The following is a 26,885-nucleotide window of genomic DNA, read 5'->3' as shown; positions in this document are numbered from 1 at the left end:
ATCGCTATGCCATGGGTACAGAGTCACACAGCACAGACCTGGTCCTTAGGCACCCACTCCATGTAACAAGGACACTTTCTAGGGTAGAAGGAAGTATTAGAATGTTAGAATTAAAGTTAGAATATTAGAATTAGAAGGGCCAAACCGATGGTGCAGCGGTTAAGTTCGCACGTTCCGCTTCAGCAGCCCGGGGTCCGCCGGTTCGGATCCTGGGTGTGGACATGGCACTGCTCATCAAGCCATGCTGTGGTAGGCGTCCCACGTATAAAGTAGAGGAAGATGGGCACAGATATTAGCTCAGGGCTAGTTTTCCTTAGCAAACAGAGGAGGATTGGCAGCAGATGTTAGCTCAGGGCTAATCTTCATCAAAAAAAAAAAAAAAAAGGAACATTAGAATTAGAATATGGGCAGCCACCCCTAGGAGGGATTACTGCATCGTCACTCAATAAGTGCCAATCTTTCCCCCAAACACAGTCAAATAGCCTCAGCATGTTGCCCGTGCTCAGTTCACTGCCAAAGCACATGGGAGCAGGGCTGAGCCCTCTCTCCTGGCTGTGTCCCTCTCCCGCACCTCATCAGCCCTCCTGAGCCCTCAGCCCTCTCATCTCTCCCAGCTGCCTGCAGGTGTCTGCTCCCACGCCGTCCTCTGTGTTTCCCTCCTCTCACCGTCCCACCTCCAAGTTGCTCTCTTTTGTTTATTATGCCCGAAGGCAGAGCCTTGGAGTCGTCCTCCTGAGAGGGGAAAATGCCTACAGATGTAAATCTGCATGTGCTCCAGTTTCACACAAGGAGCCTGGTGGTTGAGGAGGGATTTCCGTCCAAGACCAGGTGCAGAAGAAAGGGTGAGGGGAAGGAGCATTCACGTCGCAGACTCCCCAGATGCCCCGGTGTGTCTGGGGTCTGGGTCTCTCCCTGGTGAAGCCAGGGTATTCTCTGGCCCCCAGAGGTGGAGCCGCTGTGTGTGAGCCCATGTGTGACCCAGTATGGCACACTCTCCACACACGGCTGACAGCCAGTGAAGTGGCCTTTGGGGACCATGCCAGCCCCTCACTCATTCCTGATCCGAGCCTTCTCCCCCTGGCTTTCAATTGAATTTGGTTTTTTGCGCTGGCCCTCGTTGCTGTCTAAGATTTCAGCTCTTATTCACCCTCTGGTCACTTCAGTTAGGGTCTCCCCCTCTAATTTCAGCCTTCACATTGAAACCTCAAACCCAGTCTGCTTGGCAAGCGCTCCAGCCAAGCTCAGAACAGAACACTATGGACGCTCGGCGGCAGATACACGTACGACTTTAGAAGGGTGAAGAAGTTAGATTCTTCCTGGTCCTCTCTGGGCACCAAGGAGTAAGAAAGGAAGAGAAGCAGCTGCCCCTGCCAGAGGGCAGGAGATGCTCAGCTCCAGAGCACAGCCCTGCCCTCCACCACCAGTCCCCAGTCCTGTCTGTGCTTGGGCCACTCAGCATTCAGGGACCCGGAGATAGGACGGGGCATGGGAGTGGCAAAGCCCAAGGCTCAGGCACAAGGATCCAGGCGCAGAGGAGGCAGTGCCAGGAATCACGGAGGGCAGGAGGATGGTACGGGGACAGCAGGGACAGTGCCGAGAACTGGCCTGCTGAAGGAGCCGATGTTGCGGCAGTAGCAGGTTCTCTGGGCCCTCGCTGAAGAAGACGGGGCTCGGAAGAGGCCGAAGCCGTGATGGTGCTAGAAGCTCTTCTCTCCTTTTCCTCTCAGAGCTGTGGTGACTCACGTTCCTTGATTGACAAGGCCCAGGACCTCTTATATACGTTTCTTTCATTTGTTCATTCGTCATTATTTTCAACTCTTCTCTGAACAAGAATAAACAGAAATTCGTATTTCTTAGCAGTTTATCACAGAATTGAAATCCAGAAATGGAAAACCTGGCCAAGTGAAGCTGGGTTCCAGTACCATCATGCAAAACTAGCTCTCTTCGTCTGCTCTAACTACATGCTGTGGTCTCACCATCCTAATACCCCAGGCAGTTTCGTCCCCTGTGCCCTGTTCAAGCTAATTCCTCTACCAAGGAAATCCTTCTACCTTATCCACTTGGCAAACTCTTACTCATCTTTCAAGACCTATATGAAGTGTCACACTCTCCTGGGAACAGCAGTATCCACCCCCCATCCCTTGGATTAATTGCTTATCATTTGGTCCCCATAGTGACCTATGCATGCCCTAAAAGAACATTTATTTTACCATATACAGGTAGTTGTTTCTTTTTTTCTTTTCTTTTGTGGTACGGAAGATTGGCCCTAAGCTAACATCTGTTGCCAATCTTCCTCTTTTTGCTTGAGGAAGATTGTCACTGAGCTAACATCTGTGTCAATCCTCCTCTATTTTGTATGTGGGACACCACCACAGCATGGCTTGATGAGCAGTGTGTAGGCCCACACTTAGGATCCAAGCCTGCAAACCCTGGGCTGCTGAAATGCAGCACACGAACTTAACCACTATGCCATTGGGTTGGCCCCTATTTCTCTTTTTTTTGCTTGAAGAAGATTAGCCCTGAGCTAACATCTCATGCCAATCTTCCTCCGCTTTACATGTGGGTCCCCACCACAGCATGGCTGCTGAGTGGTGTAGGCCCTCCTAACCTGCAAACCCTGGGCCACCAAAGCAGAGCACACCAAACTTAACCATTAGGCCATGGGGCCGGTCCCTATAGTTAGTTGTGGCTAATACCTCTACACAGCTGTGTGCAATGGAAAGGGTAGAGGATTATCTTGTTTGTATTTGTATCTCAATGCCTAGCCCTAGCTATAACCTCTAGCACAGTGCAGGTCCTCAAGATAAATGTTGATTGAAAAAATGAACCAAAGAATGCAATCAACAAAGTAAACACGGGTGCAATTCCATTCTATACTTCAGTGCGGTCAATGATGGAGCCAGGAATCTACTTGGGAAGTATACAGTACAGCCACGTCCTCTGCCTTCCCCAGCTTCAGTATTCCCTTCATCCCTCAGAATGAAGAGGCTAAAATACTACCTTTTACAAATGCGTATGTCAAATACAAATTCAAGACTCCTCACTGGCTTTTATCTGCAGGTTCTTTCTTCAAGAATAGCATCTTCAACATCATAACAGTAGTTTGTGGCAGACAGGAAAACAAACTGCACATTGCAACTATTGTTCGAATCAGTTGGCTGCGGAAGCCTCTTCAGCTGTTAACAGAATTGTGCGGTGTCTAATCCCGTTCAGCAGAAGTTAGGGTCTATCAGCAGAATTATTTCTGGAACTGCTGTGCATGGCGCTTTGCACAAAGTAACCACTGGAAAATTGATGCTATAACCACACGAGGAAAATGAGGCAGGCCAGGAGGAGATGCTGGGGAGTCTGCTGCTGTCACACGCCAGTCCTGACACAGCAGGAGCCCCAACAAAGGGATTAGTCCAGGAACCCTAGGATCTTTGGCATACATTTCTCAGTCATACAACATCCAGAATATTTAATTCATGGCTGCCAGTTTAGAGAAATATGTTGCATCAATCGAGCTCTTTAATTGCAAGCAAAAGAAACTCATCTCAAAATAGGTCAGGCAAAAAGAGCAATATATATATAGTCATGGGACCAAACTAAGATTGGCTTCGGGAACTGATCTTACTCAGATCTGGCGCTCCTCACTTTTCAACTCTGCTTTTGTGTTGGTTCATTCTCTTCTCCTGAAGATAGGCTTTTCCCAAGCAGTACAAAGCTTGGCATCCCCATCTTTGCCAACATAGCAACTGGAGCATCTGCAAGCTTTTAGGAAAAACTCCCTTTGGTCCAGCCCACATCACATAGGTGCCCCTGTATTCAAGGAAGTGGTCTCATTACCAGAAATTTTGGGGAGGACAGACATGATCACTGGACAAGTCTTTGCAAGCCAGGTGACTTGTCCAACTTGTATTGACTGCATATGTTAATAACTTCAAATATTTTTAAGTTTTATCTTTTCTGATTACAAAATAAAGCCTTGTTGTTTAAAATATTGTAAGTTCAGAAAAGGAAAAAAGAATGGGATATATCCCATAATCCCACCACTCAGATGACAGTCATTGTTAGCCTTCTGTTCTTTTATTTAAAGCTTAAGAAAAAAATCCTGTATATACAAATTTGCTTCCTGATTTTTTTACTTTAACATAACACATGCATTTCCCTAAGTCATAAAAACTCCTTGAAACATTGTTTTAAATAGCTGTATAGTGTACTGAAAACATTTTAACCACCTCATTCAGAAGGAAAGAAGGCGGTGGAGTGAGACGGCACTCCTCCCATATATGTGCATCTGTCCGCAGGCACTTTCAGTTCATGGGTCTCAGTCCAGCTTCAGAGAAGAGGCCTTCAGACTGGAATTCCCCTCCCCAACTCCCTGCATTCCTCCAAACACTTCCAAACTCATCTCATCCACACGCCTGCTTCCTCTGCTCCAGGCTCAGAGGACTTGCTATGAATTTGGCTAGAGGTTCAGCCAAACACTGTAAGTTTGAATGCTAACCCTTTGTAGCTATGTAATCTGGGAAATTTGTTTTACTTCTCTAAACATCCTGCCGATTTTTGTCATCGAGTTCTTATCAGGTTAAACATTATGTATGTGAAACACTTAGCACATAATAGGTGACCAATAAATGGTAGCAAAAACAATAAAACCCAAAGTCCCCCTCGAGCTCTAGCCCTCTCCTCCCTTGCTCTTCTTTCTACGTTTCTTGACAATGATTTATACTACCGTCTCTATTTGCTCATCTCTTGTTTACACCCCAACTCACTGTAATCTGGCTTTTGTTCCTTTACTGACACTGCTTGCCAAAGATCTAATGAACTCTGGATGCTTCCTTCATGGAGCTTGAGTCACCTTTTTTTTTTTCTTTCCTGAGGAAGATTAGCCCTGTGCCAATCTTCCTCCACTTTACGTGTGGGTTGCCACCACAGTATGGCTGACAAGTGGTATAGGTCCACACCTGGGATCTGAACCCATGAACTTGGGCCGTTGAAGCAGAACATGCTGAACCTAACCACTATGCCACAGGGCCAGACCCCTTGAGTCACTTCTTAATCTTTTCTGTATATCATCACAGTTAATCAATTTCTCTTTCAAACTTCTCTCATGGTCTCCGTGACACCAGTCTTCCCAACTTTCCTAATTCTCAGACTGCTCCTTCTTACTCTCCTTTGTTGCCTGTACTCTGTTCTTTTGATGTGGATTAAGGCTGCCTCAGATAGAGAAGCCCAAGGTGACCTGGCCTACATGCCGAACTATATGACCCGGTGGATTTTTATGGTATGAATTAGGGCTGCCCCAGGGAGAGAAGCCCAGGGCATCCTCACCTACATGCCGATCTATATGACCAGATTCGTATCTAAAGTTATACGACCGCACAATAACCAGACCCCATCTGCACTGAAATCATTTAATGACTTTTTACATTATCTTTTCTTTTTCCAGTAAAAATAAGTCGCTTACCCATGCCTTATAAATTTAGCCCTAACACTCAACGCAGGGCAGCAGCAGGAGCTCTGACTGCCCGTGGGTCCTGTCCCCATGCTATTCCATACTATTCTCTAAATAAAACAGCACCACTCCCAGACCTTTGAGAGTCCAAGAAATCTTTCTTTCGACTCTTCAGCTCGCCGTCCCCGCATCATTTCAATTAGTGTTTGTCCTCAACTTTCATGGGTCTGGAAGAAGCCATGATTCTTGGCTCTGAGATCTGAGGTGGAATTCTGGCTCTCCTACTTACCAAACTGAGTTCCTAAATTATTTAACTCACCTGAGCCTCGATAGTCTCATCTGCGAAAAGGTGACTCCTCTCCTGGATAGTCATCCTGAACGGAGTCATTGTACACTGAACCTCAATTTCCCATCGGCATAATGGATTAGCAGGCATAAACTGGAATTCCAGGCTGGAAATCCATTTCATACCGTAAGAATGTCAAAACTCAAAACAAATTAATATGCTCTTCAAAATATTTATTAACCATATAAAACTAAACAGTAAGAACTATGATAGAAATGTTCCTTTGAGGTATTTTCCTTCTTAGGCTGGACTGGCCGAGGTTTCTGACTCTCCGTTTAATGAAGTTGGACAGAACATGCCATCTTTTCCTGGTAAATCTTCCTAGAGCAGAAATAGATATTTTCCTTACTCCAGAGACCTCTGAACTGCATTGAAAATTAGGGTCATTTGCGACAAAGAAAAAAAAAGCTCAATAATGTTCAGATGAATGCCTCTCAAAGGTTTTGAAAGCTAAACGTTGGGAGAGGGACAGTTTCAATGATGTCTTTACTCTTCCATTTTTATAAAAATCTACTTTTTGCTGAGCTTCTGAGAAATTTCTAACAATACAATCAGGTTTGCAGGAGAAACTTCTAGATCCACTCACTCTGCAATGTCAATCAATTTCAGTGATGCTTTTTACAGTTATACAAACACCTTCAAAATACTGAATGAGGCAGTTTCTCCCAAATTTCTAGCTCCAAGCTTCACTTGTGATTTTCACAACATCCAAAACACTTCCAAAATTCTTTTTTTATCCATCCTCCTTGTTGAGTGCTTTAATTGGCCTTTAAATTTTTCACAAATAAAAATACCTTAAGGATGCAACAACGGATTTGATCTGTTGGCTAAAGTCAGTGAGATGCTTTGTGCAGATGAATTGGGGAGGAGGAAAAACTACTAACGTCAGGATGCTGCTACTTAAGAACGAGGAGCCAGCCTAAAGCATGACCCAAACCCAGCTGTTATCAATTTTTTAAATGCCATTATTTCTTCACCTCTGGAACAGTGAAAATCAAAGCTTGAGAACTGGCTCTTCAAAAATCATTAGTTCATTAACTAAAGGGGACTGCCGTGGATTCTTGGCAAGATCAAGTTCAGTTAAAGGTAAGGCAAGTTTCAATTTGTAGTCAACTGCAATGTGTGATTCCTCCTACCCAACTGCATAGTCAATATTTAAAGTTTTTCTTCCTTACTAAATCAGCTTTCCAAAACAGTTTTATCAATGTTAAATATCTGTCTCAAACAATAACAGGCCTTTGCATTTTAATTTTCTGAAAAGTTCTTCAATGCTTCAATATTAGCACTTGTAGCTTCCTCCAATCTTGATGTTATGCTAGTAAGTTCTCATTCTGTTATAAAAACAAACAAAAACTGTTCAATGTGCAGTGCTCCCGTCTAACGGAATCCCTACCCCCAGCTTCCTCCACAGCAGGGGCCTAATGCAGGCCCTCCTTACTCTTACCGAGTTAGTACAATGGCTCTACCCCCAGCATCTTCCCAAGGTATCCAACTGGCCTTTGAGCCATCACTCTACCTTACACACTCCCTCCAACACAGCACTTACCACGTTTTATGTTTAATGGGCCTCCTCTATTTCATCCTGAGTCCCTAGTGGGCAAAGACTATTTCTTATTGGTCTTTTGTCTGCCAGTTGGCACACAGAAGGCACTCGACATACGTATCCTGTGTTGAATATGCGCCTAACTTTCATATCAGCTTTCAGACAGCTTAAGAATTCCCTCTTTGAAAACCAGATTTTTTCTACTTAATATTCTTAAACAATACGTGAAAAACTTACTGCCAATTTTGATGAAAAACACCAATTTTTTCTTTGAAGCCAGTGCACTAGAAAAATGCACCTTAATGACTTAGAGTGATCCTAAGAACACCAATTATCCTATTTTTATAGCTTTGCCTTCAGTGACTACTGGAATGTGAGTTACCTGCTCCAGCCTATGAAGCTTTTTAGGTTTTCCGTCAGCCACACTATCAGCTTTTATGTCTAATTTACCTGTCTGCACCAATCCCTCTCACAACTCTAAATTGTGCTTTTCAATATGCCATAAGCTTAAAAGTTAAAATAATCAAGCTTGTTAGAAACATTTATAGCAGGAAGAAACAGACCCTAATCAAGAGAAACGATGCACCCATGATCAAGAAGCACAGGATCTTACATCCCTTTTCATCTGCTCAGAGGCCTTCACTGCTTACACTGGGGTGCTAATCTCCATTAGAAAAAGACGTCACATAGAATTAGCACTGTTTGTCACTTAAATTTGCACTCTCAATTCTTAAAATCTAGCCCACTTTAGTGAGTTAAAACCCTCCCCACTTTAAACTCTCTTCTGTGACTCAGTTCCAATTAGAAAGTTATGACTCACGGCTATTATATTAATAATCTAAAGCTATTTTAAACTACATTACACTACATTTCTAGCAGATCAAATGCATAACATACAACATGATGTGAAAATATTAAATATATATAATGACAAAAAACATTCAACTTGATGGGTAAACTTTTCTTAAATCCCTAAACGTAGCTAATGTGGACTAAAGCTCATCATTAAATAATTAATGTTTCATATTCTATAAAAAAATGTGCCCTTTGCTTTTAGTACTTTATATATATTACACTCTAATGTAGTGATAATGGAGATAAACCAGTAGAAAATAGGTGTGGTACAAAGATTTAGACAATGAAGGTGAGCTCAGAGTGACTTTTAATATGCCAATCAATGTTAATAAAACACAAGTCGAAGAGACAAGTGCAAACATGTTTTAAACCAAAATTAATAGGAAAACAAACAATAGACAAATTCTTTTCTTTTTTTTTGCAGTATCTGTTAGCCAGTATTATTAGTCAAATGGCTAATCACAGATAAAATGTATTTTGTGAAAAGCTTGGAATAGTCAGAAGTCATTCTGGCATTTCAAACAGCTATGTACAGTAACACCAAGATTAGTTTATATACACAGATGTTGAAGAGAAACCAGGCAAAACATTTAAAAACAGACTAATAATACAATCAAGTACAAAACTTGGGCAGAGGGAGGAAACATTTTAAAAAAGAGTCAGGGAAGGGCATTATCAGGAAAAATTACAAAACCGGTAATAATTATACTACATTAATACAGCATTCCAAAGGGAAAAAAGGGTGCATTTCTCCAATGCACTAGCTTCAAAGTTCAAAGAAAAAAAGGGCAGATAGCTGCTTTTCATCAAGAGCAGCAACATATTTCACATAATTGTTTTCAAAAGAAAGCCTATTAACAACGATGATTGTTTAATGCTACAATTTTACAGCAAAGACAAAACTAAAATAGCAGCAAATTCACAAGGCAATACTTCCACAGAATCATCATTCCATGGCTGATGCAGTGCCTACAAAGTGCTCCCAGTTGGATATACAAGTATAATTCACAATTAAAAAGAAGAAATATAAGATTGACACAGGTACACTGAAGGCTGAGTAGTACTGAGTCTCTTAGCATTTCCCTTTTCGAAGGGAGAATATGTTTGTAATAAAGCCCTTGAGTCCTTTTTACAGGTCACCACCACAGGGAAAGATACCTTTTACGACAACACAACAGCAAACTATAAGCAGCACACCACCACAGTGGTTAACCCTGGAAAGGCCGGTGTAACATCCAACAGTGACCGACATCCTAGAGAAGACAGACTGCTAAGACTAGACAAAGCCTGACATAGCACTGGTCACCATACAGCTTTCAACTGTAATTCACACATAGAAGTCCTAAAAGGTACTTCAGTAAAACTACTGACACCGATTGAGAAAGTAATTGCAAACAGGATTCTAGCAGTGATTTCAACCTAGCTTCCTCTGGTCACAGTTTTTTGGGGGAGGTGGGAAATGAGTAGTTCAGTATATGGTAAGGCTGACAGAGCGGTTCATTTTCTTTCCAATAAGTCGAGCTGTTCTATTACTCTGGGTGGTGGACCTGGTGGCCATCCGGTCAGTGAAGAGGGCTCTTTCCTCAGCTGCAGCTTTTGCCATCTGGGCTTTCTTGAGTTCTCTAAGAACATAAAAATACGAAACAAGACTTTTCACCTACTGTATTAATCTTAGGAAGGGATCTTAAGAGGCCAAACACAAACTATATTATCAGTTGGGAGATTTTTGCACGACGCAATTGAGGAAAGGAAAAATACAATATAAAACCAGCTTCTGCTCAAACAACTTGAATTTATGAAATGGCTTTATTTTGTTCAGAATTAAAATATCATATACACTTGGACACAAGTAATAAAGATGCTAGTAATGACTTTGGGTCTTAATAAAAAATAATTTCAAATAGAACTCTAATTCATATTGAGAAAATATCTTTACATAATAGAGATGAAAGAACAATTCTACTTCCTATTTGTATGAACTATGACTGCTATCAAACTAGTGGTTAAACATTTTAATATTTCAAGTCAGTTTTATTAGGTTAGAATCAAAGTGGTAGGAATAAAGCAAATGCGTTAGAATCATCATTCCAACCTGTTTTCTGAAAATGTCAAAGGTCATTCAGATCCAATAGAAGAATCATCTACTAAGCTAATCGACATTAATTTCATCCTTTCATAAAAATAAGTAGAATAGAATGTTTCAAGCACAACATTTATGGTGAGAGTTAGGAGGGAGAAGACTGGTACTGGCTCACATAGCTTCTGCTATGATTTAGGGCTTGGGGATTTATCACCACTTACAAATATATGCTAGTCTTAAAATTTTTTAAGTTAATTTTAAAGTTCAGAAACAACACAAGGGCTGGCCTGGTGGTGCAGTGGTTAAGTGCACACATTCTGCTTTGGCGGCCCAGGGTTCGCCGGTTCGGATCCTGGGTGCGGACATGGCACCGTTTGGCAAGCCATGCTGTGGTAGGCATCCCACATATAGAGTAGAGGAAGATGGGCATGGATGTTAGCTTATGGCCAGTCTTCCTCAGGAAAAAAAAAAAGAGGAGGATTGGCAGCAGTTAGCTCAGGGCTAATCTTCCTCAAAAAAAAAAAAAGAAAAGAAAAGAAACAACACCAATTTATAGATCACATACTAATTTAAGGCAGAAGTCCTTAAACTAACTGTATAACATGCCAAACCACTATATCCTTCACCGACAGAAAGCCTAAATCATCTCTCATTAAAATTTGAGAATTAATCAGAAACTAAAAACAAAACAAAAAAACCTTCACTTACTTCTGCAAAAGTGAATTTTTGAACTTTTCAGCATTCAATTCTATTCGTAATTGTTCTGCACTCTTTCTAGAAGCAGAGAGCAATACTGAATGCTTTACCAGTGCCATTGCTGAAGGTCTTCTCTCTGGATCTGGATGAATCATAACCTTAACAAGAGAAGTAAAATTAAGGTAAAGATGTGATTTAATAAAATGAACAGTGTCAATAAAACACTTCATATATAAATGCTCACTTTTAACAACTCTGTAAATTCCTGGGAAAGCACTTGTGGAATCCGAGGTAATCTACCCTGTCTGATTTCATGCCATTCGTCTCCATTTCTGGGAAGAGGTTCAGCACCAGCTGCACACACCACTGTGAGGGCAAGGGCAAAAATATCCGCTTTTGGTAGATGGGTATAGTTCTGTAAAATTAAAAAAAAATTTTTAAGGGAATAAAAAAGTGGTCAAAATAAAGTCAAGATTACATCTTGATAATTTAGGTAAGAAACAGGACTAAATTAAAATGTCCAATGCCATATATAACCTATTCAGAGAGCAAGCTAAATTTGGGGAAATTCTCTTTTTTTTCCCTTTCCAAAGCCCCAGGGTATGGTTGCATATCCTAGTTGTTAAGTCTTTCTAGTTCTTTCATGTGAGCCATGGCCACAGCACAGCAACTGACAGATGGGTGGTGTGGTTCCATGACCGGGAAATGAGCCCAGGCCGCTGAAGCAGTGAGAGCACCAGACTTTAACCACTAGGCCACCAGGGCTGGCTTGGGAGATGTTTCTTAAGTTATAAAGTAATACACACTCCGAGGTGGGGAGAGTGGTAAATACATTTCTGAAGGTAAATGCTTCCTCTTCCTCACTAGCCCAATTCAACTGCCAGAAGAAACTCCTATCCCTGCAGGGGAATTCATATGAAAACAGAAAACATACACACGTTGACGAGTTACAAACACGCATATACACGCAAGACACAAATAGACATATAAAAAGGAAAAAGGGGTCATACAATCGATTTGTTCTACTTGTTCTAATTTCATTCAAAACTCTGAAGGAGGAATATTTCGTCACACTCTTTTTGAAATCGTATAATTAACTATGTGCCCTTTACTTAATCATTCCCTTATTGCTAAATACTTATTTACATAGTTCTCAATTTGTTTGCATGTGAATATTTCTGTATAAGAGACTCCTGGAAATGGAAATTCTGGGTCAAAGGGTACACGATTTTAAAATGTTGATGGATACCAACAGTTTGCTCTCCAAAAAGGCTGTGCCATTTTATAGTTCCACCAGCAGTGTACAGGGCTTCTCCTTTACCATGACATCACCCCTGCTGAGTATTAGAAATCCTTGCCTTCACTGACTTTTACTAGAGTGAATACCCCCAGCTGATGGTTTGGACTTCCTATTTTGTCTTACCATTCCACTAGTTACCAGCTTAAAATTTTGATGTCAGCATTTATACTCTTCTACCAACTGATAAGTGTGACAAAGCAAAGAGCATTATTAAAGGAGAAACACTACCTCCTGCAAAACTTCATTTGCAAGAAAACGGCTATCACCTTCTTCAACTTGTGGACTAGAGATCCTTGTTACATGCCCGAGATCACCTACAAGTATTGGAAAAGTAATCAAGAGTTAAAACAAAACAGCCTCTCTCTCTCTTTTAAGGTAATAGCCTGGTTATCTTTCGTCTTACCTATTTTAAACATAACTTTGTTGGACGCCCAGTCATCTTCATCTCCTTCTTCAGAGGCGGCATTTGGGATTGAGGTTCGAGATATGAAGATATTGCCTGTCAAACAGTTATTTACGTAAGTCACGCTAACAATTAATACTATAACCAAAGGTCACAAACAAGGCCATACATCAGAATCATCCAGAATACTTTTTTCAATACGTAGAGTATTATATGTTCTACCCCAAACCAAATGAAAATAAGAATCTCAGGGGATAGGAACTGGGGCTGTATTTTCCAGGAATATATTTTCTGGCCTACCACTGGTCCTTGAACACATGGAAACCACTGCATTCGATGCCTGTCATCTACACATTGATATTCAGCAGTTTTAATTACTTAGAAACAACACAAAAGGCAATAATGTACCAGTTGTGATGCTGCCAGAGCACAAATTTTAATCTAACGCTACAAAGCTGGTGTGAAAAGAGTGAGTCACATAGCTATTGAGTTTGGCTGACCATACAGCACCTACACCCCAGTGTGGCTTTGTGGTTCACTTTTCCACTGCACACCCACTTTCTTTCTTCAAATTCAGGGATGCTCCTGATTAACATAAGTTTCAGTGGCAGATTTCACTTCAGTAGTTTTATTAGTATAGTAGTGAACTTAAAAATGGTACAATCCCTGCAGTCATTTTCCAGTTTTGCTTTATTCATAGGACCATTTATTTTATGGTGGTATTTGTAAATTTGAAATCTTTAAACTTGACATGCTTTAATATTTTCAACTCCTGTGCTTGTAATATGAGAGACTACTATGTTTGTCTGACCATACAAGGTATGGATGAGTACAGGCAAACTTTACTAATTTACATTTATTGCCATCAGTCCAAATATATATATTTTTTGAAAATAAAAATTTTAGTGAGCTGTTAATTGTTCACATAACCCACAGAATTAAAATAAGTTGTGTAAAATGACTTGAATTCTCCTGAATCACACACATTTCCATCGATTAAAAAAAAAACCTAATTAAATTCAACTTAAAAACACCTAGTTTAAGGGCCGGCCCCATGACCTAGTGGTTAAGTTCGGGCACTCTACTTTGGCCGCCCAGGTTCAGTGCACTGGTGTGGACCTGTACCACTTGTCAGTGGCCATGCTGTGGCAGTGACCCATATACAAGATAGAGGAAGACTGGCACAGATGTTAGTTCAGGATGAATCTTCCTCAAGCAAAAAGGAAAAAAAAAATAAACCTAGCCTAAAATGAAATGTTTAACTTGAATCCATCAGCCTTTTAGTTATAACTTTGAATTTATAGGAAATATAGGGGAAAAAGGAATAAGCTAAATGATGCAAGGAAGCAACAAGTCAAATCCAGAAGAAAGGACATCTTGCAAGACAAGGACTGTATTATTATTATTTTCTAAAAGCAGGGGAAGAGTAGGGGCCAGCCCCGTGGACCAGTGGTTAAGTTCATGTGTTCTGCTTTGGCAGCCCACGGTCTCGCCGGTTCGGATTCTGGGCCAGACATGGCACTGCTCATCGAGCCATGCTGAGGTGACATCCCATATGCCACAACTAGAAGAACCCACAATTAAAAAAAGTACACAACTATGTACTGGGGGGCTTTGGGGAGAAAAAGGAAAAATAAAATCTTAAAAAAAAAAAAGAAAAGTAGGGGAAGAGTAAAACCTAATAAAGGAAAATGGATATAACCAGATCTAACACATGGTTCTGAAATGGATACTAGTTTGGACAAATCAACTGTTAATGACTTGGGTCAACTGGGAAAAATTTTAATATGATCTGGATATTAGATGAGATAAACATTTACTCAAACGGAAAAATAGAGATAGTTGACTTTAAAAAAAGTTATAAAACAGTATGTACACTATGGTATTATTTTGATAAAATGAGAGGGATATGCACTAATATCATTGTAGGATTCACTTGCATCCTTTTTTTTTTTTCCTTTTTTAAAGATTTTATTTTTCCTTTTTTTCCCCAAAGCCCCCTGGTACACAGTTGTGGGTCCCTTCTAGTTGTGGCATGTGGGATGCCACCTCAGCATGGCTTGATGAGCAGTGCCATGTCCATGCCCAGGATCCGAATTGGTGAAACCCTGGGCCACCCAAGCAGAGAGTGCAAACTTAACCACTCAGCCACCAGGCAGGCCCCTGCATGCAAGATGATCATAATGCATGTGCCATTTTGTTTTCTGAATAAAGTAACATCTTCATGGTATTTTATAGGCTAGAAATACCACCATGTTTGCATAGCAACTGAAGTTTTCAAAGGATTTTCTCATCTCAATTTATTCTAGTAACTCTGTTAGCAGCACTGACATTATTTTATAACTGTAGTTCCAAAGGTTAATAGAAGAGTGGGATTTAATTTTTCTTTTAGTCAGACTTGTATATATTTTTAAATACTTTTACAATGTACTTACTACTGCTTCTGTAATAAAATTGTGTTGTAATTTAAGCTAAAATTATGTAGGCCTACACCTTGATTAGTATCACTGCTCCTTCAGTTTGAAATCTCATAAGCCTTTGAAAGAATACTTTCAGGTTGTTCTGAGTCATAGTATAGTCAGTCTACTGGAGCCACTTATATATAAAAATCAATCAATTTTTTTTAGCTGAAAAATGATCTAACAGTAAAGAGAAAAAACAAAACCACTATATTTCTATACTCTCCAGCCCTGATTCACCTGCAACCTTTTCATGCAGTTATAATCATAATACACGTGTCATTTTGTTTTCTGAGTCATATAGTAACAATTTTACTATTTCTTTTACAGACTAGAAAGACCACAATGTTTGTACAGCAATCAAGTTTTCAAAACTTTCACGTTTCTCATTTTATGCTAATAACCCTATTAGCAGCACCAGCATTCATTTATAATTATGGTTCTACAGACTAGCAGAAGAGAAGGGCTTTAAATACAGGTTCTCAGTATCCCCATCACAGTCCCACTTGGAGACTATGTGGTTCCCATAAGCTGCAGCAAATTTTTCCCAACTTTTAATAATAATGAGTTTATCTCCTCAAATCTTTCAGGGCAGCAAGGGAAGAGGTAAATGGGAATCATTAAAAAATACTAAGTGGGTCAAAGGTCTCTTAAAACTAACACAGAAAAAACATAGTAAAACGTTTACGTTTTCATGAAGTAATTTATTCTCTATAAGTCTAAGGAACACAGGTCAGAGTCTCTATAATACTTACTAGGCTTTATATCCATGTGAACCAAAGACATTGAATGAATATACCTCAAGCCCCGGCCAACTTGCAAAAGGAGATCCTTCAAATCCACTTCTGTAAAGTAACTCATGCGTCTGTAGTTTTCACTTATGGCATCAGCTAAACTTCCACCTAACAAACAAGGGGAAAATCAGCATTTTATTCTTTCTGATATATTCTTATTTTTCTCCCTTCCATCTTTACTGAATGACCACAGACTCAACCAAGAAAGTGACATTTTATAGGACCTATTCCCTTCGAACTGCTTGTGAAATCAAAATTTTATTTATTCTTTCAATAGGTAATACCTACACATGGTACAAAATGAAAAGTCTCTGTCTCATTCATATACCCCAGAAACCCACCTGGTGCTCTTTCCCAAAGTAAACCACTGTTACCAGTTTCTTATGTATTCTTTTCAACAAATGCTAACATATTTTACACAAATGATAACATATTTTCATTATTGTGAAGATTGTTCTTTACCAATATATAAATATTACCCCTTCCTTATGTCTCCACAGAATTCTATTGTATAACTGAATGATAACGAATTCACCAGTCCTCTAATTGACGGATGTTTTAAAATAATTTCCAAGCCTCTGCTATATATATTGGTCATTTCACACATATTTAGAACATCTACTAGAAACAAACTGTTGGACCAAAGGGTATGTACAATGTAATCTATACAGGCATAGAGTGTGTGTGTGTGTAATACTATTACACATAGAATACATTTCTGTGGCTGAGAGGGCCATTTCTCTGTTTATCCTTCTGCAAAAGGGCTTATGGTTGGTATTCACACCGTCAGTGCCAAAACTTAATTGCCTCTGAAAGTTTACATAAAAGAAATCACAACACAGTCAGTTTCTGATTTCAAAATGGCTAGTACCTAAACTCTGCTAGCACGTGCCCATGGGGATCTGGGGCTTTGGGAGACAATCCTAGGGTGGTTCCACATGCACACACACACTGTCCCCCAGAGAAAAGTCTGTACTTACTTATACTCCCATCATTAGTATATAAGAACACCTGTTTTCCCACACCCTTGACAACAGTCTATAAATTTTATAGTTAAATCTTGGTATGGTTTTAATTTATACTACTCTTACTATCAACGAGAACATAACATGCTTTTATAGAACCAGTCAAACCAATCAGCTAATTTGTTTATACTTTTTGTGTGTGTGTGTGAGAGGAAGATTGTCGCTGAGCTAACATCTATGCCAGTCTTCCTCTATTTTATGTGGGATGTCACCACAGCATGGCTTGATGAGTGATGCTAGGTCCGTGCCCTGGATCCAAACCTGTGAACCCTGGGCTACTGAAGTGGAGCACATGAACTTAACCACTATGCCACCAGGCTGGCCCCTATTCATACTCTTAAAAACTTTGTAAGTTTTATTAAAACCTTTATAAGTTTGTATTTTATCTCAGAGGAAATGAGGTGTTGTGTAACAAAAAAACCCATTTCTGTTTAGAGCTTAGTTAGGAATAATAAAATCAGAGCCAGGGTAATAAAATCAGGAAGGCAAATGGTATGTTAGTCAGGAAAAGAGGTCCTGCAACTCGAACGAGACTGAATAACAAAATGTCAAATGTGGTTTAAAAATAAAAAGCAATCACACACCTGGATATCTTAGGCTTAAGTATGTTCTCCATACTTAACTTGTACAAATCTTGAACTTCGAGAAAAAGAGGGCTCTAGAAGAGAGCAGGTCAGTAAGCCTGTCAGACAGGCGGGCTTGAAGTCCTAGATCAAGTGTAATAAGAAAGAACACAGCTGCTTTTTAGTGGGTCTAGCAACCACAGCTGGGCCCGTTCCTTCCATCTCATTGCTGAAAGGCCAAGAGGGGTGAGAAGAGCAAAACACTCATCTATCTGGTATTTCAGGTTCTCTTCCCCTACCCATTTTCCTACACTTGCTTATCAAGGGTAGAAATTTCTGCCTATCACCAAACCAAGACAAAAGGCTTAAAATGCAAATGACTGTTTGAGATAACAAGGAAACTCAGTCTCAATAAAGGCTATCAGTTAATCAACACTTACAAATGAAAACAGAATCGTTTGTCTCCGAACTGCAAAACTTCCGAACTGCAAAACTTCCGAAAGGACCTGAAGATCAAGCCTATTTTTAGGACATTCGAAGCTTTACAGGAGGGCTGGATTGTGACCAAGTGGTTAAGTCACTTTGCCTGGGCTGTGGGTTCATGGTTCAGATCCTGGACGTGGGCGTGGACCTAGACACAGCTTGTTAGAGGTCATGCTGTGGTGGCACCCCACATAGAACTAGAATGACCTACAACTAGGATATACAACTATGTACTTGGGATTTGGGGAGGGGAAAAAAAAAAGGAAGATTGGTAACAAATACGTCAGAGCCAATCTTCCTCAGCAAAAAAGCAAAAAGTTTTATGTGGAGAGAAGAATAGTGGAAAAGGGAAATAAAAGATAAGAAAAGAAGAGCTCACAAATCTATCTAGATAGCCTTATTTTCTTTCATCTAAGCAGAATAAACAGCCATACAAGAGGCAGCCCTGTTTCAGGTAGGTCTATTTATTTTTTAAAGATCTATATCCTTTAAGTGTTGTATACTGCTAAAAAATAGTAAACTGTCTCAAAAGATTATTTTAAAATCTAATTTTATTACAGGACAAGGTATTCGTAATCTGAGAGGGTGGGAAGACCACTCAGTCCTCCCCACGCCCCCAGGCCCAAGAGTTTTCTCAAAATCATCGGAATTACAAAACCAGGTATTTGGTAGGTTGTCACAAATTTGTGATCCCTGGTCTGCTATTTGAAATTCTTGTTAAGAGAACCAGCCACATCCACAAGGCAAGAGAGAGAAGGAAACTAAAGGGAGATGGCGCCTAGCTAAAATGCAGTGGAGAAGACATTATGGTCAAGTTGTACTATATTAAATGCAGTAACTGAAAAATGAAGGTTAAGAAACAGAATAATACACGAGGCCAAAGGAGACAGCCACGTAAATATTTTGATAGCATGAATAGAAACATATCAAGAGGTGTGTGAAACAAACTAGCAGCAATGCTGTATACCAAGCACTTATGTTCTTTCAAGTATAGAGAATAAATTGACAACTCAGTGAGAAGTCAGATGTGAGAAATGGGTCTTTTACTTTTGTTTTACTCATTATTTTTAAATACAGAAAACCTAAATCCACTATTTATACGACTTATTTATTCAAAAGCTGTGTGATGGCTGGTCATATTTAAAGAAAAAATAATGAGAAACAATAAATACCATCTTTAATATCTCAAGTGTTCCCTAAATTCTAAATTCTCTAATATTCATAGAAGATATACAAAAATCAAAATCTGTTATATATAAATATTTGAGCATTTAATAACAAGTCTCTAAGAACTGCAATTGAGATCAGGATTTCAGTAAAAGTTTAACAAAAAAGGAGGGACTCCAGTGGGTCCTTAAAGGACTTGCTGAAACTGAAAGCTATCCAGAGGTCCAAAGTTGAACCTCTATACATGCTTGCTTGGGGGGAAAGGAGGAAGAGAGGACAGCTAGAGAACTGAAAGAGCATAACTTACTTGACCGAAGTCTTAGTGGATTCCACTGGTAAACTAGGTTGGATAGACAGGAGTTGGGGCAAGATTATAGAATGCCTGAATTCAGATCAATGGAGAGCCACTGTCATTTTATGAGTAACGAACATCAGTTTTAGCATCACATAAAAGGAAAGGGAAAGGGAAGGCTAGACGCAGGAAGCCTGTGTTACCTACTATATCCCACGCACGCTGTGGTAGGTGCTAGCGATACCAAAATATGTATGGCAAGGCCACTGTCCTCTCAAGAAGATCAGTTTAATTTAAGGGACAGGCACATAAATAATATGCACAGTTCTACTACCGAGGTAGAAGGGACAAGGTTTTCACAATCTTAACTTCCAGGTAGGCACTACTTGCACTTGAAATTCATATTAGGCTTCTGATCTTTGAATTTACGAGAGATAAAAGAGAGAGAAGCAAAGCAAGACTTTAGAAAAAAATAAAAACTTCCTCGGTATTCATTTTCTTGGGCTCATAAGTTTACAAGGGAACCACTACATCACTCACCATTACAATATTCATTCTGTATAAGCATGTGATCATCTTCTGCCCATGCGGAGAAATATCGAACTACATGAGAATGCTGTCCAAGTACTGCATGAGCATAGACTTCTCTCAAAGCGTTCTGCCTAGGAGAAATTTGAGATTAAGAGAATGGTAAATCATTTTTATTCAAGCCCAAACTGAATTAATTTATCTGAAACTTCATAAAAGAAACTTAACTATCATTATGCTGAAGAACAATTTACTTAAGAGTGAGGGGATTAAGAGTCTCTAACCAGAGTTTTCCAAAGCTTTCCATTAAAGAAGAATGTTAGTTAGAAAGAAGGAACCTTGCTGGCCCTAGGACTCAGGAAAGATGAAACTCTCATTTTACTGTGAATTCATGGATACTACTAGAAATAAGAAATTTAAGTTAGACTCCAAAATCAGACTACTCATATTATTTTACCAAGTCCATAAGGACTAATGGTACAAAACGAAAAGGATCTGATTAAATTATTATAACTTCTCAAAAATTAAAGGATTAGGGGCCAGCCCGGTGGCGCAGCAGTTAAGTGTGCACATTCTGCTTTGGCAGCCCGGGAATCACCGGTTTGGATTCCGGGTGCAGACATGGCACGCCTTGTCAAGCCATGCTGTGGCAGGCATCCCACATATAAAGTAGAGGAAGATGGGTACAGATGTTAGCTCAGGGCCAGTCTTTCTCAGCAAAAAGAGGAGGATTGGCAGCAGATGTTAGCTCAGGGCTAATCTTCCTCAAAAAAAAAACAGATTAAAGAATTAATTAAATTCAGTACTTGATCATCTAAAACCCTAATGTTTTCAACACCACAGGGAACAAAAGAGCAAAAGACAAAATTTTTAATACATACTCATCAACAGAGCCAGCCAATGGCTTTTTGGATCGCTTAATGGCATAAATGCATCCATCCAGCCTCTTCACGCACTTAAACACAGAACCAAACTCTCCAGAGCCAATCTTCTCTAGCTCATGAAATTCTGTTGTGTACCGTGACTTCATATTGCTTTCAGTAATTGTAATTCTCTGTAATAAAAAGTGTATCCATATACATAATACAAAGATATGAAAAAGATTTTTCGGGGGGTGGCCCCGTGGCCGAGTGGTTAACTTCGCACGCTCCGCTGCAGGTGGCCCAGTGTTTCGTTGGTTCGAATCCTGGGCGCGGACATGGCACTGCTCATCATACCATGCTGAGGCAGCATCCCACATGCCACAACTAGAAGGACCCACAATGAAGAATATACAACTATGTACTGGGGGGCTTTGGGGAGAAAAGGAAAAAAAGTAAAATCTTTAAAAAAAAAAAAGAAAAAGATTTTTCACTATGGTGATAGCATAAGGTGTAAAATTTAAGAATCTTATGTTTTAATGTTTACTTAACATGTACATATGATAACTTGTTAAGAAGTAGAAAATCAAATTTCAGAAACAATAGCAAGAAAAGAAAAAGCTATTTACCTTAGCAGGTCTTGTTTCATCTTCAAACTCATAATCACTGGCTTCCATGTCTTCACCACAAGAACTGAAAAATATTATGTATTTTTCTGTTAACATATCTGACAGATACGTCAACTAGAGATTCAAAACTTTACCTGACAGGTGAACAGAGAAATGGAATTTTAATGAATAAACACAGAAAAGAAAGCATTTAATTGTGTAATCACAAGATAGACCTCGGGATGAAAATGATGTCCCTGCAGAGATATGCTCATTAACCGGAAGCCACCACCACACATACCAAAATTAAAGCCTTTCTAAGTCAACTTTCTCTGTGTGCCTCACTTTCGACACCAGCAGACCGCCTACAAGCCACCTAGGCCTTTGAGTCCTTCCTTTCTCACATCACTCCTTTCCACAGCTGATTACTTCCCTTTTCTCTGTCCTGAGCATTAGGTGCTAGTAACAGGGAACAATTTCAGAGCATAAACTTCCACTCATTCGGTTGAAATTAGATTTTGCTAAGTATACCAAAGCAATCTCCGCCGGTTGGAAAGCTAAACTGTTGACTAATAAACAACTTACTCATTCCAGTATGTTCTCTTTCTTCTACGACACTGTCCTGAAGAATGAAACAACACAGAATCTGGAGTAAAAGGATTTATGTTCACTTGAGGCGTCTGTCGCATGTCCAATTCCCTCTTTCCTGATTTTTCTGTATCCATGAATAGAGAACCACTTCGGAGTTTAACAGAGCTCGAATCGATTCCTCGAGCTTTGGAGAGCAAACTCTAGGAGGGGAAAAATAAAATTTTTAGGATCCAAAAAAATTTAGCCTCCTCAACACAACCTTCATCACAAGACTTTGTTTATATTTCAAGCAAAACAAACAGTGGTTAACTGAGCAGTTTGAAGATGGATCTTTTCTGAAAAAGACGGCCAAGTAAAACAGGTCTCTAACCCTAACAAAAGTATGAATGAGACTAAAACTAAGTTCATTCCAGGGGCTACAAGTGAACAAACCTCCTCAATCCATCTCCAGACAGAAAGCAGTCAGGGAGTCCCACAAAAGCTCCCCTCCCCCCTTCTAAACGGGACTTACAAAGCCACCTCCGCCGACTCCTCCCCTCACTTCCAGAGGGATCTCGCCCGGGGCAAGCCGGCTAATAAACTGCAGCGCTCAAAGCGCCCGACTTCCCGAGGTTTATGACTAACGGTACTGAAACTGACTCACTGAAAAAGGTACGTTTTCCATAGCAATCTTACAAATGCGATGCTTATCTTAATTTCGGGAAGCGTCCGTTTTAACATCTGCTATTACTTCTCAAGTTCTAGAAGTGCTCATCGGCATACTCAGCACCCCTTCAACAAACAGGCGCTGAATACCTAATTCTCTAAGATCCATCACCAACAGGATGAAAGTGTAAGGGTCTGAGCAACCATCCCAGTGCTGGGTTTTAAGACGTGGACGTTCCTAATCATTACACTTGAGCTGACCAGACTTGGGCGCTGCAAACCCAAGGGTGTAACCAAACGCTCACCCAATAAATACTGCGTCCCCGAAGGGGCCTAAACGCTACCCCGGATTATTTACTAGTCTTTAAAAGACTGTAAACGCCCGGAATGCCAGCCTCTTCTCCCATGTCGAAGCGCAGCGTCCCTCCATACCTCAAACCTTCCCCCCAAAGACCACATGACACGAAACGATAAGCGCAGGAAATTTTTTGGTAACCGAACTCCCGGGCGCGCCGCCCAAATTACAGGACCGATCACTGCGTTTAAAAGGCACCAGATGGCTGCGGCGCCCGGGAGTGTCGGGTGGCCGGGCCAGCGCCCCCCCAGCATCCTTCCCAACCACCCTCTCGGGGCCACCCTCCGGGATGACACGCTCGGGGCGGCCCCGGCTCGGCGGGCGGTAAAGCGCCGGCCCCCTGGCCCGCGCCGATCGGCCCCTTTGAAAGATGAAGCAGTTCCAGGCGAGGCCCATTGTTCAGTTACACAATCTTAACGGCCAACTTCTGGGCAGGGCCAGAGAGAGGGGCTGCCAACTTTCTCGGTGGCGGAGCGGGCGGGCGAGCGGGGGCGCGGCCGGGCGGTTATGTAAGCGAACGCGGGCAGCGCCGCGCTCGGCTCCTGGCGCCGCGGCCCTTTTAAAAGGCCGGCGGGGCGCGGGCGGGGGCGCCGCGGCCTCACCTTCGGGGTGTGCGGCGTGTCGAAGAGGCGCAGCTTGCGGAAGGTCTTGTGCGGCGGGGTGCCCGGCTGGTCCGGCAGCGGCGAGCAGGGGCCCTCGGCCGCCCCGCGCGCCCCGTAACCGCGCGGGGACGCGTCCCCCGGGCCGCCGCAGCGCACCGGCGAGAAGCAGCTGGCGAGGAAGTAGGCGGCCGCCGGCGACTTGACCGGCGACGACGAGCCGAAGCCCTCCTCCTCCCACGAGTCGCCCTCGGCCCCGCCGCCCGCCGCGTCCGCGCCCGTGCAGGCGCCGCGCAGCAGCATGTCCTCCTCCAGCTCCCCGGGGCTGCCGGGGGCCGGGCCGGGCGAGCGGCGGCGCTCGGGCCCGGGTTCCGTGGGGCTCCGCGCGGGCGGCAGCGGCGAGTCGGGCTCCTGAAAGGCCGAGTCCTCCCCGGTGCTGTGGCCGCTGCCCTCCTCCTCCTCTTCCTCCTCCTCTTCCTCACAGTCGCTGCAGGGCGAGAAGATGAGCTTCTGCCGCAGGCTGCAGGAGGCCGCGGCGCGGCGGGGCGGCGGCGGCTGCTGCCGGCTCAGGAAGCTCATCGTGTCCCTGGGGCCGGGGCGGACGACCGGGGACCCGGGGCCCGCGGAGTCCAGGGCTCGGCCGGCCCAGGGGGCGGGCCCGCCACGTGCGACTGGGCGCGCCTAGCAGCGGCGGCGGCGGCGACACTGCGCGGCGGCGGGCTGAGCTCCGGGACGCTCGGGGCGGCGGCGCGGACGGTCCGGCAGAGGCGGGGCGGCCCGGGCGCCGAGGCTGGGCTCTCCGCAGGTCCAGCCGCAGGTTCGGGCTCCGCGGCTTCCCGCGACCGTTAACCACGTGAGCGCCCGGCCCACCAATCCCCGCCCAGCCCCGGGTTTGAAAAAACAGGAGGGCGCGACGTAGCCCGCGGGGGAGGGAGCAGCTACGCGATTTTGGCGGGAACCCGCCGACTCCGCCCCCCTGGCCGCGCGGGGCCAGGCCTAGGCGGGCGCGGCGCCGCGGGCCTATGAGTGAGCGGGACGGCCGGGAGCCGGGCCGGCGCCGCCCGGACGGGGCCGGGCTGGGGAGCCGAGGCGGCCCTCGGGGAGGGGCGAGGGGAGCCGGGCTCCATCAGGCCGAGCGGAACGCCGCCCTAGACTGGGCCTCCTCGCCACCCGCCTGGCGCTCCGGGTCCACAAGCGGGACTGACGGCCGGGAGCGCCTCGGGGGCTCGGCGAGTGGGGACGGCCCTGGACCTCGGGCGCTGCCCCCGGAGGCCAGCCTCATGTCCCGCGTCTCTTCGGCGCCAGCCCCAGGCCCGTCGTGGGCGTGGCTGTGGCCAGTCACGTTCCCGGGTCGCGGTCGGAGCCCAGCAGGGTGACTCGGGCCTCCGGGCCTTTCCAAACTGGCAGCCGATTGCTTAGTCCCCACACGGAAATCAGCGAGAAGGCGGGCCACGCGTTCTCGAGGCGAGGACACCGGCCGTGGGGCGGCCTCTGAGCCTCAGTTTCCCTCCGGGGGGCTGTTAGGGTCCGGTGTGTCTGCAGCGAGGTGAGCTCCCCGGGCCGTGGTCCCCTCCGCAGTCCACGCGAGACTTGTCACCGAGAAATAGAAACAGCACTGCCGTGGGCCCAGCACAAAAGCGAGCGCCCGCCGCGCGGCCACGCTGTTTGTGTTTGTTTGCCCGCACGTGGGCAAGTGTTGGCAACACCCACTGGCCCGGCTCGCTGCAAACCTAAACGCACCTGGGAAAAAATTCCTCTAGCACTCCGTCAAAATGATTTAATCCGTCCCTTATTGTCGCACACACACGTTTCTTACAGTTTTTCGGTTGTACATAACCCCGTGATGAATATTCTTCCCTCTTCTGGTTTTTTTTTTCCTCCGTCCTTTGTGGTTTTTAAATTTTTTAGGATACTTTCATAGAAGTGAGAATTACCAGGTGAAAGGATATAAACTGCCAAGCTGCCCTCCAGGAAAAAAAGCAACTTACGTTCTCGCTAGCAGTGGGTTAGAGTACACTTCGTGCATTCTGGGCATCAGTGGGCATTTAATGTTAGTGTCGTTTTGTTGTTTTGAATTATATCGTTGAACAGTTTTCATGCGCTGAATGGCCTTTTACATTTATTTCTACTGCCCGCTTTTCTTATTGTAGCGCTTTATGAATATTAACACTTTGCCATATATGTTGTTCTAACACTTCTCAAAGGCTAACCTGAAGCTGGATTTTTAATAATGGAAACACATCTTAGTACTTATCACGTGGGGAAGTTCCTTAGATCACGTGACTCGGATGCAGCGAAGAGTAAAACAGGTGTCTTCTCCAAACATTTGCCAACTGATGCATAAATATCTTTTTTTGTATGTTAACGCAAACGTGATTTGAAGCTCTTGGAAGACAAGAACTCTACCCTTTTGTATGTTTCAAGGAGAATCATTCTCGGATCCTTGGTGGCCAAAGCCAAGGAGTTTTTAGCACCCTCCCTCCAACACCTCCTCTCCTTCACTCCAGATGACAAATATAATTCTTCGATATGAATAGTTGACATATTCTCAATTTCATGTGAAGTGTAAATAAAAATAACTTTAGAAAACTTTTACTCTATTGATCTGTAACGAATTGTATGCAGAAATAGTTTACTTCCTCGGGAAACGGCAACCTCGTAGCCACTTCTCCCCCACTGGTTTGTTGCTCCTAAGCCTCTCCTATATAGGAATTCTGTGGCTCCTATTGCAAGCTCGCGTCCCCTCCCCCACTTCACTCTTTCGCAACACCCTGCTCTATTTCCTTAACAGCCTTATATCTCTCTCAAACTAAGTTGATCGTTTATTTCTATCCCCTTCTAGAACATGAGGTCCCTGAGTGTAGGGACCTCTTCTGTTTTGTTTATTACAGTATTCTGATGTGGCTTAGATGCTCAATATCCTCTGAGTGATAAAGGGCCCTTAATTAAATATTTGTTGACTTATTTTTGTCTCTGAATATAAATTCAAAGGGTACAGGAAGTCTCCTACCTACCCCTTCAACCTCCAGCCCAATTTCCCTCCCTGGAGATAAATACTCAACATTTTTTGGTTTTTGTCAACTTAACTTTGCCACCTGTCTGCTTCCCTTAACTGGGAGGTCCGTGAGGTAGGCTGGGGCAAAAAGCGCCTCGGTTCCGGACGGGAAGGGAAGAGTTCTTGGTCTACACCTCCTGTACTTTGAATTCTTGGCACCCAGGTCCCCACACATACTGGGAGAGGTAAATTTCCAAC

At 43.1% G+C, this 26,885-nt stretch overlaps 1 protein-coding gene across 5 annotated transcripts; it reads right to left on the bottom strand.

Moving 5' to 3' along the window:
* Positions 1-5,944: 5,944 nt before the first annotated feature.
* Positions 5,945-24,460, bottom strand: WEE1 (WEE1 G2 checkpoint kinase). 5 transcript variants are annotated; one of them, XM_070626319.1, is made up of 12 exons: positions 23,636-24,349; positions 22,028-22,233; positions 21,464-21,527; positions 20,856-21,028; positions 19,987-20,108; positions 15,878-16,024; positions 12,664-12,759; positions 12,489-12,574; positions 11,205-11,375; positions 10,973-11,118; positions 9,718-9,806; positions 5,945-7,117 (listed from the first exon to the last, which is right to left on the bottom strand). In XM_070626319.1, exons 1-12 carry the CDS (start codon positions 24,209-24,211, stop codon positions 7,113-7,115), a joined length of 1,881 nt encoding a protein of 626 aa, XP_070482420.1. In that variant the 5' UTR covers positions 24,212-24,349; the 3' UTR covers positions 5,945-7,112. The 5 variants fall into 5 exon arrangements, with proteins under 5 accessions (XP_070482420.1, XP_070482418.1, XP_070482419.1 ...); XM_070626317.1 differs by having other exon boundaries at positions 5,945-6,107; XM_070626318.1 differs by lacking the exon at positions 5,945-7,117 and having other exon boundaries at positions 8,475-9,806; positions 23,636-24,460.
* Positions 24,461-26,885: the final 2,425 nt, after the last annotated feature.

This window comes from Equus przewalskii, chromosome 6, assembly GCF_037783145.1.
Source record: "Equus przewalskii isolate Varuska chromosome 6, EquPr2, whole genome shotgun sequence".
Lineage (NCBI taxonomy): Eukaryota > Metazoa > Chordata > Mammalia > Perissodactyla > Equidae > Equus > Equus przewalskii.
This window is presented reverse-complemented; position numbering and strand designations above follow the sequence as displayed.

Coding starts and splice junctions, on each gene's coding strand:
- WEE1 (XM_070626317.1), bottom strand. CDS start 24,211: ATGAGCTTCCTGAGCCGGCAGCAGCCGCCGCCGCCCCGCCGCGCCGCG. Junction 16,025..19,986: donor ACAGAATGAATATTGTAATG/GTGAGTGATGTA, acceptor CTTGTTTGTTAG/GTGGAAGTTTAGCTGATGCC. Junction 11,376..12,488: donor CAAATGAAGTTTTGCAGGAG/GTAGTGTTTCTC, acceptor TTAATTTTACAG/AACTATACCCATCTACCAAA.